General features: G+C 44.9%; 1 protein-coding gene across 1 annotated transcript in view; it reads left to right on the top strand.

Moving 5' to 3' along the window:
• si:dkey-246i14.3 (ephrin A4) overlaps positions 1 to 20692 on the top strand; it is a 32884-nt gene that overhangs the window by 6647 nt on the left and 5545 nt on the right. The window contains exons 2-3 of the mRNA XM_035164460.2: positions 13318 to 13616; positions 17773 to 17841. Coding sequence (XP_035020351.1) covers positions 13318 to 13616; positions 17773 to 17841 — 368 coding nt within the window. The remainder of the gene's footprint in view (positions 1 to 13317; positions 13617 to 17772; positions 17842 to 20692) is intronic.

Below are 20692 nucleotides of genomic sequence, written 5' to 3'. Positions count from 1 at the left end.
GTCCGTCCATGGCACAACAATGAGCTGGCATTGTTGTAGGTGTCAGGCCAACTGTGTATTTCTCTGACACACAAAACAGCAATTAAACTGTGTGTGCGTGAGAAGATATGAACGGAAAATGTGGGAAACGCTGTCAACGCGAGCTTGACCAAAACACCGTCTGCTTGTTGTTGAGCCAACATGTGCATTTTAGCCACAGACAGACAGACACTCTCACGTACATAAAGAGCTCACACAATGCTCTTCCTCTCGGCTCAGAAATCTTACCAAGAGGCGACCAGGGAATTTCCTGTGACAGAAATTGAATTAGTATTGACCCAGACAGAGCAAAAGGACGTATAGCAGGAACCTGGATTATTGTACCGTACAAGGTCCTCGCTGCCAGGAGGACACTGAGACGTGTTTGCCATCATAGCTCAAAGTCCTCAAAGGTGCTTAAGGACAGTCACCTCAAAGTTCTTTTCTTGAATTGCCTCTGTCTTCTCACGAATAATGTTCACTGTAAAACAGTTTCTGCAGTTTTATTTCCTGATGTTATATATATATATATAAGAACTTCAGCAGAATTTTGTGCAATGATTGTTTTCCTCTGACATGATGACTCTTGTTGTCGTCACCTGTCGAGAGGGCGCTCTTAGGAATGCTGTTTGTGTTCATCTAGGTGTTGGTGCTCGATTTGAACAACTATTTTGTTTTTATTAAAGAAAACCCTCTTAGCCATAAATCTTTTAAAAATCTAGAAAGCGTCAGACCTTGGTATAGTGCATCTCGTGTGCAGTAGATGGACCCAGTTAGATCAGTAGGTTGAGAGCAATACAAACCTACATGTCCATGTTTGTCAAGTGTTTAATTTCCACTTCAAGTGAGTGCAGTTTGTCTCTGGATCAAACTTAAGACTCAGTAGGCTCCACTGTTCTTTTTGGGTAATTGTTCATGTCACAAAGCGTCTCGTATAAAACTAAAGAGATGTGATTTTAGGTGACATTTCTTAAAACCTGAAGAAATATTATAAATGTGCATGACGTACCTTCATAATCCTGCCATGGAAAGACATGATGGAGGATACGCAGGTACTCAAGCTTTTAAATTATATTACTCAAATCCACTCACAGAAGGAAATGGAGCAATTCTCTAGAGTTAAGGGAATACGCTGCATTTTTACTAATGTTTGACATTTGTAAGTCACTCTTTTATTTACCAATGCCTAAAGATGTCTCCTGTTGTCTCCATTTTAAATGGATCTATACTGTCCATGCCATGTACAAGCTGCAGTACAGTTGGTCTGAAGTGTGTGAATCCAGAAGCCATATGTCCGAACTTGATGTTCTTACAAACCGGAGAGAAAAGTGCAGCTCCTCTACACTTAATCTCCAAGAAACATTTTGATAAAAATACTTAACGGGGTGTGGGCATGTGTGTTTAGAGGGAGTTTACCTCAGTGTATTGCACCTTTTCTTTTTTCTTTTTTTTTTTGTATAAACAATTCTGCTTATCAGTATGACCTTCTCATTGCTGTAACATACAGAGCTTCTAGTTCTCAGTTTCCTGTTCCTAAAAACACCTTTTATCCCGTACTTTGTGATTCCCAGACATGACAAATGTTTCACCATGTAGATCTTTTGAATCCGCTGTATGATTTCTGGATTCTTGGTGGAACAAAAATAACTAATATTATTTTGGCAATTGCCTCCCAGATGTATGGCAGCACATCCCCCAATGATGTGAAACACACTCTTCTCAGCTTTTTTTTTAGCACACACACGCACCACATATGAATACACACACACTCCATGCCTGCTTCTTTTTCTAGTCGGCCCCCAGAGATGGTAAAAACATTAGACCTGCAGTGGAGGGAGTGAGGGATGGAGAATGCATTGAGGAGCGGCTGGTAGGGAAAGAGTCAACAGATTTCAACTCCCAAAACAGCTCGGAAAGACCCCTGGGGATGGAGGGATGAGGTGAGAGGGAGAGAGGGATAGGGGGAAGAAAGGATGTCAGCAGGTATTACTATCACTGTCACAAGCAGGCGTGATGAGTAGACCCTCCCCTTAGCCCCTCCCTTTGTACCCACACACACACACACACCCACACACACACTCTGTGACGCATGATCTTACACAGGTGTGGTACAGATATCCACACACATACTACTAATAGTACCATTGCCCTGGCTGCATACATTACACACACACAGCACTCCAGGAAGTATGTATGACCCCATCGTTTAAAGCTGGCACTGCTTTCTTTCAAAACATGAATGGAATGTGGTATCAGATGCTTATTTAAACATGCCAGTGCTCAGATTGTAGATGATAGTCTGTGTCTGTGTGTACACCAGCAGATTTGGTTGTTATTTTTGCAGCAATAACCAGGACCACATGATTTTGGGGTGTGCAGTAAATGCAGACACAGCTTGATCTCCTGGTTCTCTTGACTGCTATTTTTTTTTCTTCTGTACTTCTTACTTTCTTCTCAGATTCAGTTTTTTGATCAGCCTGCAGTTGTGCAGCTACAGTGAGTGGTATCCGTAAGCGTATAGCGACTGCAGGAGCAGGTCCTACACTCACTAGAGGCCCCTACTGGGCTGCTTTTTGGCTTGACCGCAAAAGTAAACCATAAATTGTCTGTATTTCTGCAGTCTTATCATTTATGAAGCACTTTTTCTATTGCACACCATCCATACAATGTTGGCAGGAGCAATTTGGGGCTCAGTATCTTGCCAATGGACTCTTCGGAAAGCACTGGAGGAGCCAGGGACTGAACCACGACCCTCTGGTCAGTGCACAATCCTCTCTACCTCCTGAGACTGCTCATAGTGGATATATATCCCTGGCTGACACTAACTGAGTGAAGTAAAGCCCAATTCATGCTTCTGCATCAAATCTACAAGTTATTTGACAGTGCACCTGCCTGTCGCTGCCTATCAACCATTCATCAGCCGATGCACGTAGAGCGCCACATGCTGGCAACCTGTTTTCTTTTTCTCTCCTTTTAAAACAAGCTTGTCTGACAAATTGGCTTCACTCTACGTTTTTATAGACATTGTCTCCCTCAGCACAATAAGTGACAATTAGCGTTTATGGATGTGACCGTAAAGAATATCAGCTCTTTTATAGCGATTCATTTCAAATGACTGTCAGAGGGGCCCCTCAATAATGCTCTGCCCCCTCTGTACTGAGAGGCTAGTTGTGCCCCTGGTCATATAAATTCAGCCTCTATAGTGATTTGTGTCCACCTTTTGTCACAGAATGATGCTTGTTAGTGATTTTACATGATCACTTTTATCATCTAATGTTGCTTTGACAGAATTCTGCCATGTTTAACTGCAGAGTAGTGCGTTAAATATTGTACATAGCGTATAAACTTTCCATAGGGAAAACTTTCTTCTTTGTCAATCAGTTCAAATCTTCCATCAACTCTCCGCCTTTATGTTTATTGACATTTCTTGAGTCATTTTGAAACCAATGTCGCTCAGTCACTGTCCAAACGCGTGTTTTGTTATATTTGTCAGAATTGATCAGATGGTTGTAATTCACCGTCTGTGGAGCATCAGGAGTAGTGGTTGTATTTTGTGCTGAATGGGAAAAGGTGAAATAGCCTTGTCCCAAATCTCCATAGCTCTGGCCTTGTAGCAGCAGAACTCATGAATCTCATTGCTCTCCCATTCAGGTGGAAATGGAGTTCTTCTACGCGGCGCACTCCTCCAAACACTGGCGCAGATGCTCCCTGTTTGTGATTGTGGAATTAATCTGTGCTTTTCTAAAATACGCCCAGTGACAAAAGCATCATCATTGAAGTCAGAAAATCCCTTACTCACTACATTTTCTTTTTTTACATTTAAAGAGGTTCCCTGGTTCCTTTCAGAGCAGACAATTATTATTCTGCGCAGTGTTGTTCCTCATCAATGGTAGATAGTGAATAGCTAAACAAGTGGAGGCAGTTTTTGTTGTATTTGCAGCTTTACTTCACAGCTGATTAACACTGCACTTCTTTGTTACTATGAAAACACACACACATGCTATACCTCCTGTGTGTTAATCTTGTAATTTTTAGGTCATTACTTAAAGTAGAGACCAGTCATCTTTAATCCCAAATTAATCAGTTAATCCCTGCAGTCCAGTGTGGGGCTGTTGTTGGTGCGATGTGAGACCAGAGTCGGCCCCTCTCCTCCTGACCCTCGCCACTTCCTTCCCCTCCACTCCTAAATCCTTCCCCCTCCTTCCCCTCTTATTGTGTATAACCCTTTTATCAGTGTTGTGGAACTTAACTGGCATTTCTAAGAAATGCAGGGGCATCCGGCCATGAGGTGGACCATGCCATTTATTTCTATCAAACAAAATGTCCAAAGCATGAATTTTATTTCACACGGTTGAGCTGATTTACTGAAAGTACTGTAAAGAATTTCTTTTTAAAAAACAGATGTTCAGCAGCCTTGAAGTCAAATGGATATTTAGTTTAGATACTTCAGTAATTTTCTTTCAGGATTTTGTTGATTGGTATTAGACCTCAATGTGACCACCTCTGGTGTGAATTTGTTCATGTGTGTGTGAGGACTGGCAGGGGGTGGCGACTGTGCGTGACTAGAACAGGACAAAGCTGGCTGCCTTGAGGGTGAATAGGGGGGACCTTCCATACCCCTGATGCACAGTGCGATATGAATCTCAACCGTTGTGACAGAGAAAGATGGAGAGGGAGAGGGAAGCACGGATCGCCTGCGAGGGAGAGGCGAAGGGGCCAGTTTAGACTCCTGGGATTCCAAAGCAGTGACCGTGAAAGTGCTTAGATAAACACAGAGAAAGATGGCAGGGGGTGGGAGGGAGGGAAGGTGAGGTGGGTGAAATGGTGTTGGAAAAGGCGATGGAGGGAGGAGAGGACGAGGAGGAGCAGCCACGCTGACAGGGGAAGGAAATGAGACCCGCTGAAGATGGGGTGAAAGAAAGCAGATGGGGACGAAACCAAGTATAGAAGTTTTTTTGAATAAGTTCACTGGGAGTCAGACGGACTGAAAGGGACCCGCTTTACCTCTATTTACTCCTTAACTCACTTTCCTCTCCAATCTCTTCCCCTCCATATTCTCCTTTCCTCTTCCTTCCCACTGTTTAAATAATTCAGGGCTGTTAGCTGTATTAGAGCTGGTTTCCTTGACATGTCTTAACGGTGTGTGTGCGTGTGTGTCACTGAATGATGGACTGAAGGACAGCTCCAGTCCTCCCAACTGGCCATATACTCCACTAATAACCACCAGATAAACACACATGGAGGGAAAGGGTGAGGAAATGCACACCTGGGATGTATAGTGTGGGTGTGTGCTGCCCATCCAGCACTGACCTTCAGATCATGGAGAGACGTAAGCAGAACAGAACAGAGAAAGAGATGGTGTCTACAGCATCTGAATTGTGACCCACTTAGCAAATAATGGATTCTCAAAGCCAAGTCTGATTTATTGTTTGAGTGTATTTGCCCTTTTCACTACGGTCAAGAGTCAATATTCGTGTGCTTTTTTTTGAGGGGTGTTTCTCTCGTGTCTTCCGTAACCCACTGATACAGAACTATACTTTACTGCACTCCTGAGACACAGAAAAGTATAGTATCTCAGTATAGTATAAAGTAAGTGAACATAATAGATGAAAGAGGAGGGTAGTAAGCAGGAATACTGTAATAAAGGGATTAAAACATTTTATAATACAACTAAAATGCATTATGTATAGTAGTTAATGGTGTGATGTAAAAGAGGAGACCAACAGTACGCATCCCATGACGAATCCACTTTTGCGCTTTACATCTCTGAAGTGGTAATTTTACGTAAAACTTATATATTTACATAAGATGTTTTTTTGTGATTTGAAGGCGAAACAAAAGCTTTAAGGTAATGAAAACATACGTAGAAGTTGAAACCAGACAACATGAGATTGCAGCAGATTATTATTATTATATTTATTATATAAATAAACGTGGTTTAATGAATCTGGTTAATTGTTTGTGTGTAAAATGTCAGTAAATTGTGAAAATGTTTCCCAGAGCTCAAGGGGAAATCTTCAAACTGCTTGGTTGATCAAATATCAATAAAAAGCTGGAAATCGGAATGTTAAGAATTTTTTAAAGAAAGTTTGTAATCACAGTTGTTGCAGATAATCAGCTTCTTACTAAACCATTTGATAAGTACCTTTGTCTCAGCTTTTTTTGTACTTTTTTAAATATAATATTTTCCCCAGTCCCCTCCTAACACCACCTGTCTCATTGGCCTGCACCCAATACAACCCTCATTATGTGTAAAGTTAACATTAATCTGTGTTCACTCTCTATTTAGCGACGCTTATTGCTCTGGCACCGTCTGCAAAGATGGAGGCTCCAAGCAGCAAAGTTAGTCCATAAACATGAGACGAATGATGTTGACACAGTAAATAAGCTCGACTGCTCCTTTGTTGCAATACACTTTGATAGATTTCATCAGTAGTTTGAATCATTGCTTTTCGTGTCCACCCATCACAGCTGTCTTCCTCCCCGCTCCGTCCGTCCTGTCAGCGTCGAAGCGAGTGAGGTACTGCAGCTATATTCAGGTTTATGCATCCGAGCCTGGCACCTGTACAAATCAGCCCTGTATTTACACTGCGGCTCCATTTAGACTGCAGAAACATGGAGAGCAATCATTACTCTGAGGTTTTAGGCTGTCCGAGAGAGGGATGCGAGAAAAGAAAGACTACTGTAGTGAAGGATGGATGGGTGGGGTGTTGGCTTGGCACCAATCCCAGCACCGGATTGGTTGTTGTCCTGGCAACGGCACGTCTGACCTTATTTACCCCCTCGCACACCCCTTCAGCGTACGCACACCGCGTTCTCGCCCAGGCTCATTTCTTTTGCCGCACACTTTCCCCGTCACTCTTCTCAGCGTGAGAGCAGAAACTCTTCGTCTTCTACTTCTTGTGCCCTTTCTCCGCTCGCACTTCGCTTACAAGCACGGCCACCTCCACGCTGAGCAGGTGAGGGAGTCAAATCAGGGCAACGCTTACAGTCGCCGCCGTGCTGGTGGGCGTAGCGAGGCAACATGCGGTGTTTTTCGGTCAAACGGCGAAAAAATACAAGTGAGCTGTAGACGGCAAGACTCTCGTCCATTTCTGTTTTGGACAGTGATTTCGTAGCTCCTGGAAAAAGTCACTGGAAAGCTTATTTTAGGATCAGACCAGACCACACATGGAGAACTGCTGCGATGCATGACAGAGCTCTGCCACAGAGGGGGATGATGGTTTCCACAGACCTGCAGCCATATCAAAACGGCTCCGATAGATTCGTTTCCATACTGATGGGTCCTGTGCACCAGAATCATGCAATTTCCCCCAGCTCTGACGGCCTTAGCTATACATCCTGTTGTGCTGCTGAGTCCCACAGAACGGAAACACACACACACACACACACACACACACACACACACACACCACACACACACACACACACACACTAACGGAGGACCTAAGCCATAACAGGCAGAAAATAGGGTCTGTGTTTACCTGAGGTTTGGATTCCTTTTAGGGCCTGAAGCTGTGTGCGTGTGTGTGTGTGTGTGTGTGTGTGTGTTATCTTTATTTAAATTGATGGGGAGTGTGGGTCCGTGAGGCGACCCGCTGATTCACACACTTTGAATCAAGGGTTGAGTGGTGTGTACGCCCTGTGTCTTCTGGTCATTTAATGGAGCCTGCAGGGCAAGAAGGGTGCAACCAATCACTTCATCTCAGTTACACACACATACACCCACAGCTATAGTGGCCGACGCTTATCCACAGAATTCAAGCTGTGTGATGCATTGCATTGTGTATACGTGTGCACTTGTGCATCTTCTGTCCGTAGGTGGGCAGAAACTTTTGATTTGTCCGATGGCAAAGGCTTTTCTCCAGGAAATTGTGTAGCAAGGACGATAAGCCACTCAGACCCTGATGCATATTAATATAATGGGCGAGCTCAGAACTTATATAAACCAAAAAAACTCTTATGTGGAAATGGAAGAAGGGGGAAAAAAAGTAGGAGGGAAGTTCATATAACATCCACGTTTGGTGATTAGGAGTCCTTGAAAAGAAGGATATGGTCTGATGTAGGGTAGAGGTTCACATCCTGCTGACCCTGAATGAAGCCGATACACACACACTCACACACACTCACACAGACATACCAGGCAGGAAACAGCAGATAGGAGCAACAGCTTGCCCCCCTTTAAGTCGCTCGCTCCTCCCTGAGAAGGAGCCGTTGATCACCGTCCTGGCCACAGTTTGATTACACAAAGAGACGGTGCATCTGTGGAGTTTTCAGAGTGTGGGGTTCAAGGAGGGAGGGGGCTGGTGGTAGAGGGATTTCTCCGCCAGCTGGGCATGTGAGGTGGTGGGGGGGCCCCAGATGGTCAGAGGTGGGGGGTGAAGTCCTTGTTTGTGCGCGCCGAGGGGAGTAAGCGCCAGGTTAGACACAACACTGGTGTTTGGGCTCTGGACACAGCGTGCCTCTGTGTGGGCGTGGAGTGGGGCACAGCGAACGTAGGGGACATGGGTGGGGGCGGTTGTTACCCTGATCCTGCTCTGTTTTTACATCCAGAAAGATCATAGAGGGAACTGGTGAACAGAGAGGTTTGAGCCTCGCAAGTTCCTGTGGTAATGAGTACCTGAAGTCCATTTCCTTTGTTGTATGATTCATTTTCCTGTTTCCCTCTAACCTGAGGAGCAGGAGGGGGGTCACTGCAGAGCTCGAGGAAACAATGCCTTGTCTCGCTGTAGTTTTCTGCCTTGTTCCTTATTTTCTCCTGCTCAGTCTTCAGGGTGTCTTTGTCGGGAACTCCTCTCATACTTTCCCATCAGTTATTCTTCACTGTACGCTGCTGCCCATTAAAAAGTCTGGTTTTATTCACCTGCTCAGATCAGTTTTCCTTTCTGTCTAACCAGTGTAGGTGTGCTCTGATGTGAGACGTTTTTTTTGTATTTGTTTGAAGTCTTTTGTAAAGTTCCTTCCTGACACTATTATGCAAAACACATTTTTTTTGTGCAGAATCCCCAAATTGTTCAGTTATTTGTAAAATGCTCCCTTGAACAATTTGTTAACTCCGTAAGCAGGATCACTCAAAAACTCCTTTCGGATTCTGCATTTCCATGTAACTTGGTGGAAGGATGGGACATGGGCCAAGAAAGAAGCCATTCAATCTCTGGTGTGGATTTGGATAAAGGGACAGATGCAGGATATTTTGTTTTCAATTTGTTTAACATTGCATTTTGGACGTTTTTCCTACAAAATAATTCATGGATCTGGATGAAAAATAACAGGCATATTAATGCGACTGATAGCTCTCTCTCTGTGTGTGTGTGTGTGTGTGTGTGTGTGTGTGTGTGTGTGTGTGTGTGTGTGTGTGTGTGTGTGTGTGTGTGTGTGTGTGTGTGTGTGTGTGTGTGTGTGTGTGTGTGTGTGTGTGTGTGTGTGTGTGTGTGTGTGTGTGTGTGGTGCCGCCTGATTAAATTGAAGAGGTCTGTTCGGCCTTGCAGGAGATATGTGGGCTACAGATTATCGTTAAATTCAGGAAAAGTAAATATCACCTCTCTACCTGAGAAAAATGCCAATCTGGGCTTAAAGAATTGTGCATTTTTTCAATGTAATGAAGTCGCTTTGACTTCACCTCTCTGAGTGAATCCATTGATTTCAGAAATTATTTTTACATAAACTGATTTTTGAGGTGACTGGATTAAACAAACACTATCGTGACGCCCTGAATACTGAGGTTTGTCTTTATGTTAAACCTGACACTTTTTTTCCACTGAGATTAATGACTTCTTATCTGTCGTTGTGTGCTGAAAAAATTTAAATAAACCAAAAATAAATTCACACAATCATTGGCTTATAGAGCCCTTAACATCCTCCCGTGTCACCATGCAGTGTTACTACAGCCCATAGAGGCTGGAGCTGTGTCATGCTATGCCCTGCCAAGGCAGAGCGACCACAGCATGCTGTGCCCAGTCACCATGGTGACCAGAGTTAGTGGTCACCATGCTGTGATCGACCACGGACAAACTGAGACTCCACCGAGCCTTTTCGGCCTCCTGTCGTTGCTACGAGGAAGTAGAAGCCTTTTAATGTGGGCTGGTTAGCATACCATCACAGGCATGAAAGTGTATATTAGAAACCGTTGTGCCCTCAATGTACATGTTCTGAATTCATTGGGGATGCACAGCACAGTGTAAGCATGTTGTTAGCATTTTCATTGTAGTAGAATATTTTATCTCCAGTGTTTGTGTGTGCGTTAAGGGTCCCAGCGTGTTCAGTATGCGTAGTACGCAGCTGCCGTGCGTGATGGAGAATCTGTTCTGTATTCCCGAGGCCGTGTTGTAGGATTGTTGCTCCTTTAATTATTCTCTCATATTAAAGGATCAAAGGTCTCTGCCACAGTCGAGCCCCTGAATTTCATTATAACAGTGCACACACATACTTAAATAGTCTTCTGTATGCATGTACATTTACATGGACACACATGGGGAGGGTATCGGCTGTGCTCACTTTTTTGAATGTGATTTCCTGTGATTATAGAAGGGGGTAAACGCTGGCCTTTTCAAGTTTCCCACTGAAGAAACCAGCGTGTTAGTTTTGGTTCGGCTCCTCAGTGAGAGTTTTCTTTATCAACCAAGAGCTTGCACCAGAACTCAGAAGGGTGTCACTGATCACCCTCTGGCAGGAGGAGCATGTTTTATTCTCAAGTACTTTCATGTCCTGGTGTGTGTGAACATCATGTGTTTGTGTGTATTCATGCCCACACATGCTTAAATGCACATGAATTTGCCTGTGTGTGTTGCTCTGCGTGTTGCTCTGCGTCGTTGCCCTCTCCCTCGCTTTTGCGGCACTGGACCAAACCAGTCCTCTCCTCTGCGTCCAGAGGATTCTCCCACTGATGGCTGGCTGCACCAGCGCTGTGTTCTTTGACACTCACAGCTCCTCGGTGCTCCCACGATGCCCCTGTGCTGTCACCACTCGGCTGCACGGTGGCTGGCAGGAAGGGGAGTGTAATTGGGGCGTATACCCAAGCCTATACCAGGGCCAGAGAGAGGAAAAGGGAGGAAGAAGGGGTAGAGGAGGTGGGGGGCTGACAGTTTGACATCAGTGGGGCACGCCGTCTCTGTAATTGCTGGCGTGCATATGGCGCGGGCCGATGTTGGAGGCTTGTGGGAGAAAGAGGGGTTGGAGGAGTCAGAAATAGGAGGGAGAGCACAGACGGGATGCAGCGTCAGAAGAAATAGATGGGGGGGATGAGTTTGTGTCACCGAAAGTGGGGAGAGAAGAGGGATGGGAGAAGGATGGAGTGAGGAGGAATGCAGATTGGGGGGTTGGGTGGTGGAAACATGACCTTAGCCGTGAAGAAGAAGATGGAGGTGAATGACGTGTAGCAGGGGTGCAGCATGTTGACACAGCACACGCCTGTTATTACATACATGCACACACACAGCTGGGGCAGCTAAGAAAGTGTGCGTGTGCGTGTGCGTGTGCCCACATGCTTACACTGGCTCATGTGCTATTGTGTTCTCTTAACCAACAATTTAGTGTCTCTGTTTGGCTGTAATTAGTGCACACAGGTAATAGAGGTATCGTACGTGGCCACACACACATTCGCTGGGGGGGATATTGATCACAGGAGTGTGTGTGTGTCCAGAGCAAGGGACCCTGATCGATTGTGTCCTGTCCGGTTGATAGATCACCAATTCTGCACGCTAGCTATTGAGCAGGAAGCAGCTCTGGGGATACCTGCCTCCCGGGTCTCACCTACAACCACATGACTCACTGGTTTTTTCTTATTCTGAAGAAATACAGAACATCACAGGTTCAAAGTTAACATGGATTTCTATTTCAGTTTTATTTATTATTTTGTCGCACCATCCAGTCCCCCCACCCCTCCGACCGTCTCCTGTCATCCCTCCCCTCATTGCTCCATCCATCTTTGAAACCCTCCACTGGAGCATCTCACGGCTCCCGTCACGTCTATCTCTTTCATTTTGGTTTTCATCTCTTCTGTCTCCTCCTTTTTCACTCAATTCTTCCACTCATTGATCCTTTTGGTCTCCTCTCTGTCCGCCTACTTAACTCGAGACTCATTTGCCAACCGCCGCCGCCACTGCCGCCACTGCCACTGCCGCCTCCTCCCCATTCCACAGTCTTTTTCCCTTCCGTGTTCCCCTCCAATGGTTCCCAGCACTCTCTTCCTCTCTCCTCCGGTCTGTCACCCCTCCATAAAGACTCCCACTGACAGACCAGCACCTTCTGCCCAAGCCACATTCGGCCCCTCATTCTTCTCTCCTGCGCTCCAATGTGAAGAAGAGACCAATTAAAGTCGGCTTCCTCTCCTCTTCCACGCCGTCGTTGCCCTCTCTGTGTCTCTCACTCAGACTCTCTGGGGTCGCTAATTAAAACACTTCACTTTCCTTTTTATACTTTTTTCCACCTGTTCATGCGGCGTCTCTCCTCCTCTGACTTCTTTATTCTACCTTTCTTCTTTAACCTGTTTAAACAACTCTCTTTTCATCAGCCTCCCTCTGTCTTTCTCTGGGCCTGGTCTCACTTCGCTCCATCACTCACATTTTTTCCGTCCATTTCTCACAAATTTCTCTCATTTCTTTCCCTGCGTTTTGTCTCGTCATGGTGCTATAATCAATTTACTATCTATGTACCTCTGTCTTTGTCCTACATGTGCCTCCCTGAGTCTTTCTCTCATGCTCCCTTTCTACATATTAGTTTGTACATGGGTAACTCTTTATACTGTAGCTGACAGGAAGTCTAAAGGAGCATACATTATGCAGCCCTTCTGTTCTAATGATGCGGTCTTGTCCAGAGTTGTTGTTATGCCTAAAGCCAGTCAACCTTGACTGAAGACGTGGTTGTGCATGCACACGCACGTCCGCTTTAGTCCGTACACGCCTGTGTGTATATGTGTAGAGGGAGAGAGAAAAGCAGAGCGAGTCGGCTTTATTTTACACTGAATTCCCCTCAGATGTTTTGATTAGCATACAAGGATTTCTATCTGTCTCTAAACACTGTTCCCTTGCCAGTCTGGAAAATGAAATGAACATGTATCATTGTGCATCAAATCCCAAAACATCCTTTAACACTCGCACTCTGCTTTATGACCCTGTGTAATTGTTATATGTAATATTGATGAACTATCAATCTGCTGGAACAATCCACATTCCTCCAGGTGCAAAGGAATTACCTTCTCTGTCTGTCTATGCTTAATCACCAACTCTCTTTTCCCTTCAGTCACGTCTCACTCGATGTAATCGCCACGTGAAATATTAACGACGTTGTCATTCTGCATTCCAGGTTAACGACAGGAGATCTGTCCATCCAGGTGAATCTGAACGACTACCTGGACATCTACTGCCCCCACTTCCCCAACAAGGAAACCCTGGGCCCCAGGCAGCCGGAGACGCTGGCCCTCTACCTGGTGGGAGAGGCAACGTTCCAGGGCTGCGTGGAGACCAAAGGGGCGATCAAGAGATGGGAGTGTAACACCCCCTTTGCTCCATTTGGACCAGTGCGCTTCTCTGAGAAGGTCCAAAGGTTCACACCCTTCTCACTGGGGTTTGAGTTTCTCCCAGGGCACCACTACTACTACAGCTGTAAGTAAAGTATACGTACATACATCATATATACCTCTGCCAAGGCCAACAAATCCCCTTAAATTCATTCAAGCTGCACCAAACTTGACACCGTCATAGAAATTAGATATTCGATTTTTTTCATCAAGTTCATGTTAAAAAAAATTCCATAATCCAGCTCCGGATTTGCACCAAAGTTTATTGGCTCCATTTCCATACCACATCCTTCTACAAGGTTTTGTGGAAATTCGTCCTGTAATTTTTGTGTAATCTTGCTCATAGACAAACAAACAAAAGCATAACCTACTAGGTGGACGTAATATTGACAGTTACAATTTCCTAAAGCTGTAGAAGACACTCTAAATAGCCAACAGACAAATACCCAAATGGTTTCAGTTTCACTCTACCAGATGTTCCACTCACCAACAAATTTTGCAACTCACCGACAAAAGCCCCAGATCAGAGCCGAATCTGCATTCGCCAATCACGATGAGTGATCTCTTCAAAGACGTGATTAGAGAGGCTCGTCAACACAGCACTTCCTCTAGCAGGCGGAATATCGAGACAAAGTGGCGACAACAGCAGCCAATCAGAGCGGACCGCACGTACTAGTTGTGTATGTAGTCTAAAGTTAAGTAAAAAAAACTTCATCAATGACTTTAATGGCTTATTAAACAAAAATCAAGCTTTTAAAACAGCTAAACATTTGCTAAATCCTAATCAGTTAATAAACTTATGGATTTATTACAACAGTCCACATTCAAAAAGCACTGAAGTTTAATACTCAACCCTGATCACAGGACCTGTGTGATTCAAACGTGGCTGAGAAAAGTGTTTTTAAGAGTTTTTGTGATAAATGTATTTTTTAGTGAAACAATGATCATTCGCTCCAGGCTCCATATCCTGAGAGCCGAGTAAAGCGGCCCAAAAAGAGAGAAGATGTGTAAATATTTGATGTTTCACTTCATCAGTCTGTGCAAAGACGCCGGTGTTAAAGCATGTGACCAGGCAGCTCCAGTCTTTTAAGGGATGAAGCATCTTTAGCCAGTGTTGAGTTCTGGCAAACAGCAGCATATGGATTTAATATTTTTCCATAAATTCACACTGAATTACATCTTAAACCTTTTAGGCTCTTACACAGTTTTAGTGATGCTCTCCTGTTTCTCCAGTACAGCTTCTGTGCTCCACACTCATTTATTTCAACCCAGTGGAGGAGGAAAGGGAGGGAGAGGGACAGAAGATGGCTTAGTGGCTGTAAAATCAGTTTACATTTTCTTTTTTCCACTTTCTACAACTCCTGGTGTCAGTCCAACCAAGAGGGGGAGGAGATGAAACAAGGCAGAGAATGAAAGAGTCAAGTGAACGCGCACTATGGAAGGGTGACAACAAAGAGACAGAGGGGCCGCAAAGTGTAGGAGGAAGAAATGGAGATCAATACGTGACGACAGTGAAGGGGAAGGGGGAAAAAAGGCAGGCAGAGAAGCAGACAGAGGTAGAGAAGCGTGGAGGAGTGACAGAGGGAGAGAAAGAGCAAAAGATGGACACAGTCTGACAGTACAGGAAGGGGAGGGGGGAGAGAGGGATGAGAGAGGCCAGATGAGTGGAATCCACACTGGAGGAAGAAAAGGGAGAGCAACAAAAGCGACGGAGAAAAGGGATGGATGAGACTAAAGGAGAGAAAGAATCTTTACATAAATTACTGTTGCGGTCTGAAGGACAATGGAGCATTGTGAGGGCATGAGAGAGTGGTTCCACACACACACACGCTAACACACACACACACGCATGTATATATGTACACATACACACACACACACACTGGGCTATTGTGGTTGCTCAGGCCAGTTCACAGAGAAGCAACAATGGGTGCCCCCCCCTGGTCGGGCCGCATCAGGCTCAGAGCGATTGTGTGTGTTTTGTCCACATCAAAGATAAGGCGTAAAGTTGGTCCAAATGTCTGGCTCTGGGGTCTGTGTGCTGAATGGGCCTGCAGCACTGGAGACACTATAATGGCATTAGCCTGGGAGAACAGTACAATAGTATTAGAAACACTAATGGCATTAGTTGGCTCAGTCTGAGCTGGGCTCAGCTCCTCTCACTGGCTCCCACAGACTATGACACTGACAAGCCACTGGGTCTGTGGGTCTCTGACCCACTGCCCAGTGGCTGCTGACCAACGCCCACTGATCTGCATGTCTGGATCACCACAAACAGGAAACACCTTAACATCCTCTGACAGTCAGCTGCTGAACCAAAGAGAGTTCAAAGCACCAAAACCTTTTAGTTTTAGCATTTTAAAATGCCGCAAATAACTAGTCCAATGTTGTCCAAAACCACAATGAAAGTAGATATACAGGTGCACACAACAAACACAAGTTTCCAGGACACACTAAAACCTGATGAAGCACCAGTATTTTGTCCAAGGCTAATGCTGAATCACAAAGGTGATCAGAGTGCAGTGACATTGTCGATGACGACAACGGCCCAACAACGGCAACTTCTCCAGTTCAGAGTTCTGCGTACTGAGTCGAGCTTCACCAACCTTTGGTTACAGGTGAACAGCTCTTTGTGCAGCAGCGGTGGCTTCAGGGTTCTGTGGACTGAGTCCTGCAGCACTTTACAGCTCTGAAAGAAAACTGCTGAATCAATCCCTGTGTGAAAGTCTGAATTCTGAGTTCTGAGTTAATAATCCACTAGTGCCCTCAAAATGCCACAATGGAACAAAAAGCATTCTGCCAATGACTCCAATGACAATACACCTGTCAGTGATGACAGGAAATGACAGTGATTAATAAGCTGAGTGTTTGAAATCTTAATTATCTGCTCAATGTACCGTAAACTACTAATTGTCGATTATACTGGGAGTGGTAACTGAATGAGTGAACAAGGGAGTGATCAAGAGTCTGGGTGTTTTCAATCAATTTTTAATTTCCTTTCTGCTGTGATATTGTTCTGCATACAGTCGTTCTTCATTCTTCTGCAGTGTTAGTTTCCTAAATACAATATACTAAACTTCTCCTTAAGGTAATGATAATGTTTTTATGCCTCTGAGGCTTGTCTGTCTTTCCGTCCGTCTGTCTGTCCCATTCCTGTGGACCTGATATTTCAAGAATGCCCAAAGGGAATTCCTTCAAACTTGGTACAAAGGTTCAGTTTGACTCCAGGATAAACTCAAGGTGATGGTGTCCTCGCAAAACCCTTTTTTAACTTTGTGAACGTGTTCTCTTAAGAACACCAGGAGAAAACCCTTTGAAATCTTGAACAAATATTCACTTAAATTCACGAATGAACTAATTCAATTTGGGTGGTAAAAGGTCAAGTTCAAGGTCGTCTCACAAAATATGTTTTTGGCCTCTTGAACATGTTATCTCAAGTCTGCCTTCTGGGAATTATTTTAAATTGGAGCGGTTGTCGCGTGCACTCAAAGATTAGATTTCACGGGTCGAAGGTAAAGGTCATGGTGACCTCATATGAGTCTGAAAAAGATTTATGTTGACTGAAACTGCCCTGGTTGACAGAGACATACAACCCCAGGGCAGTAATCCTAGTTCCTCTTATTTTTGTGTGTGTGTGTTGAGCTCTTTTGGAAACCGTTAATATTGACTAATGCTGAAGTCCCACCTCTTGAATTGATAGCCAGAAGTGAGACAGACTGTTCGCCATCATATGCTCAGCTTGTGCACTGGGTCCCTGTTGAGTTAGCAGCTGTTTGTGAATTATTCAAATATAAAGCCCTTTAACTGCACTTTCCAGACAGATTTGTTTTGTAAAAGCAATGCTAAACCGACAGGTAATATAGTTGATGTTTTCCCATGTGAGCCGTGATCAGAACTGATATCGGAGCTGTTGCCTGCTTTTATGGCTGCACTCTCAATTGTGTGTTTTATTGTTTTTATTTAGCTGCGTAGATAAGTGTGATGTGTGGCAAGTCTCCGTGACACAGCGAGATGGTGTAATTCTTTATCCTGATATCATGAGGTATTGATGTGGTGAAAACAGGAAAACAACCTCGCTCTTCGGCTCATAATAAGAATTTTTCACAAGTAGCAGAAGAGACTCTAGAGATTTGATGGAAGCACTTCATCCAGCAAATATCTTTTATTGAACACTTTTTGAGTATATTTTATTGGCTTTAAGTTGCTTATCTACACCTTCTCTCTTTTTTTGTTCTTTCCAGCTCTACCCACAGATGAAGGCCCTGTTCTGCCATGTATGAAGTTGCGTGTCACTGTGTGTTGTGAGCCCAGTGAGTACACTCCTCTTTTCATCTGCTCCTCCTTTCATGCTTCTCCTCTGTGCACCAAGAAACTCTCAGCAGCTCAGATCTCTGCTATCAGGACAGTCCAGCATCATGCATAAACCGCGACTTATCACGTTACCCTTCTCTCTTTTTCACAAATTCTGAGGCTCTAATGCTCCATGTTTTTTCTGCATCAACATCACCCGGGGAGGAGGAGTCTTTTAAAAACAACACTCATCTCTCCATTTTGACTTTTTTAACCTAATCAGATTGAATTTTTTAAAAACATTTTCTTCCCTTTTTAAAGTGCAACCCTCTTCTCCTCTTTTTTTTTTTTTTACCTCCTTGTCCCCCACATCCTCCCACTCTCCATCTCCCTGTCCCAGTGTGAAATTCCCAGAGTTGATCTAATCCAGAGCCCGCCTGGAGTAACGTTAGTCTTCCAGTCCAGTGAGCTGCCTGTTCCGGTTGGGAATGTTGCCCAGTCACTGTGGGAATCCCTGTACAGTTGTTAGTGTGTGTGCATGTGTGTGTGTGAGTGTGAGTGAGCATTTCTATGACAAGTCTTGTGTCTGTGGACCTCCTGCATGAGTCTATGGTTCTTTGCGTGTGTCCTCTGGCAGTTTAATTTGTTCAAGTTTGTGTGTGTGTGTGATTTCCGAGACGTCTGTCCCAGTTCCCATCCCAGTGCTATCTGCAGGGTGCTTGTCATGCTGTCCCAACCTGAACTAACACACTTTGGTTGCGTGCGTGCGTGCGTGCGTGCGTGCGTGCGTGCGTGCGTGTGTGTGTGTGTACGTGTACGTGTACGAGAAGTAATCACTACGTTCCCACACGCCTTCAATAGCAAATTCCTCCCAATCCCGCCACCTTGATTAAATGTGAGTCAGTTTGGCGTCAAGGAAAAGAAAATATTAAAAACCTGGAATATAAAAAAAGTCAGATCCGTCTCCTGTGGGTTTGTAAATGCCATCACGGTTGCAGTGCAAGACGAGGAGTAATTTGCTCAGTTATTACCAGAGTGAAGGCTGATGACTTTTTTTTTTTTTAATATGTTAATTATCCTGCTGTCATTAATTAGAAATACCACAGATAGTTGTGCAGTGTGAAAATGCTAATGTAGTCTTGACCTTCTGACAGTATTCCCACATCAGCGTATCTGAGCCGGAATGAATCAAAATATTTGATATCACGCGGATTATGTATGCTGAGACACACACACACACACACACACTTGACTTTAAAGCTAAGATCCTTTTACATTAAAAAAAGACTTCTACCTACAAAGACGCTCAGACTTCTATCCACTGTTTCCTTTTTCTCTCCCTCTCATCCTGTCCCTTCACCAAAACTAATCCCAACTAAATTTGGGGTTCTCCCTTTCCTCGTCCTCCCCCGTCTGTCTGTCTGTCTCCCCCCTCCCCTCTCATCCTCCCTCACCCCCCTCCACCACTCCAGCCTCCTGTTCTTTCTCTCCACTCTTGTCATTCCTGAAGTGGCACTAATCCTCCCCTTCTCTCTGTCTCCTCAGCTCTAACCTCCCTTCCTCAGTTTTTATGATCTTTCGCTACTGGAGCAAAACTAATCTAGGCACCATCCATGGCGAGTCTCATACACTTCCTCGCCGCCCCCTTTTTGACTCCACCCCACCCCCTCACCTTCCCCATATCTGTTTTACAGCTATTCACCGACTCTCCCGAGCCGTCCCTGTTTCTACGCTCCGTCTCTGTCGCGTACACGCTGCGCAGCGAGTGCGTTGGGGCGAGAATACGCGCAGCTGGAGAGGGGAGAGCGACTGAGATGGATGAGAGAGGTGATGAAGGAGAGTTGGAGGGTCTCTCTCTCTCTCTCTCTCTCTCTCTCTCTCTCTCTCTCTCTCTCTCTCTCTCTCTCTCTCTTTGACTGTCCATTAGTGGCAGTTTCCCCACAGCTGTTGTTGTGTTGTTCCCTGTGGTAACACCTCACATACTCCCTGGTTCCTTCCTGCTCAGGTTCCCTTTTATCTGACAGGCAGCATGGCAGCAGGACGCACCGTGCATGTACGTTCAGTGTGTGTGTGTGTGTAAGAGAGAGAGAGGGGAAGGCAGTGGCTCTCGTCCTTCAGCTATATCTCGTCTCTTATCTAAACTTCAAAACGTGCACCTCCCTCCCTTCTTTTCTAGCCAAACTAAAAACTAGTTCCACTTGGGGATGCCCTGTTGTCGGTGTTTAAATTAATTACCACTGGGTACACACACACACACACACACACACACACACACACACACACACACACACACACACACACACACACACACCTGCTTCACACTGGTCTGAAGGACAGAGTGGTGACAGTGCGAGGGCCCGTCAGGTACATTGTCATTGCTCCAAGGTCAGCTACCTCTCTCCGGTCCCTCTGCTTCCTCTCCAGTGTGTGGACGTGTGTGTTTATCACCTTAATTTAACCCAAGAACACGACACACCAGGCAGGACAGTTGCAGTGACACAGGAGGCTCCTAATGACATTCTCTGCGTGTGTGTGTGTGTGATGTTCCTTGTTTTTTATTCTTCCCATCCTGGCTTTTGCTTGGAGTATTGTGAAGCTATTTCTTTTCTTTTTTTTAAAGTTTTTCAGAATAGCGATGTGAGTGAGGATGTGATGTTTATTTGAACTCCACGCTGTCACGAATCATGGCAGAGAACGAGGCTTCGCTGAAAGGTGCTTGAGCCTGTGTTGCGTCAGAAAACAAGGCTCTGAATCGGCAGAGTGCTGCCATGTGAAATCTCCGGCACCCTGCAGCCCCTCTATTGCGTCTTTGACCTGCTCGCTTCGCCTCTTACTCCACACTTACCTTTTTTTTGTTTTTCTTCCTTTTTT

This window comes from Hippoglossus stenolepis, chromosome 8 (genome assembly GCF_022539355.2).
Source record: "Hippoglossus stenolepis isolate QCI-W04-F060 chromosome 8, HSTE1.2, whole genome shotgun sequence".
Lineage (NCBI taxonomy): Eukaryota > Metazoa > Chordata > Actinopteri > Pleuronectiformes > Pleuronectidae > Hippoglossus > Hippoglossus stenolepis.
Note: the sequence above shows the minus strand (reverse complement) of the source record. Positions and strands in the feature narration are given on the sequence as shown.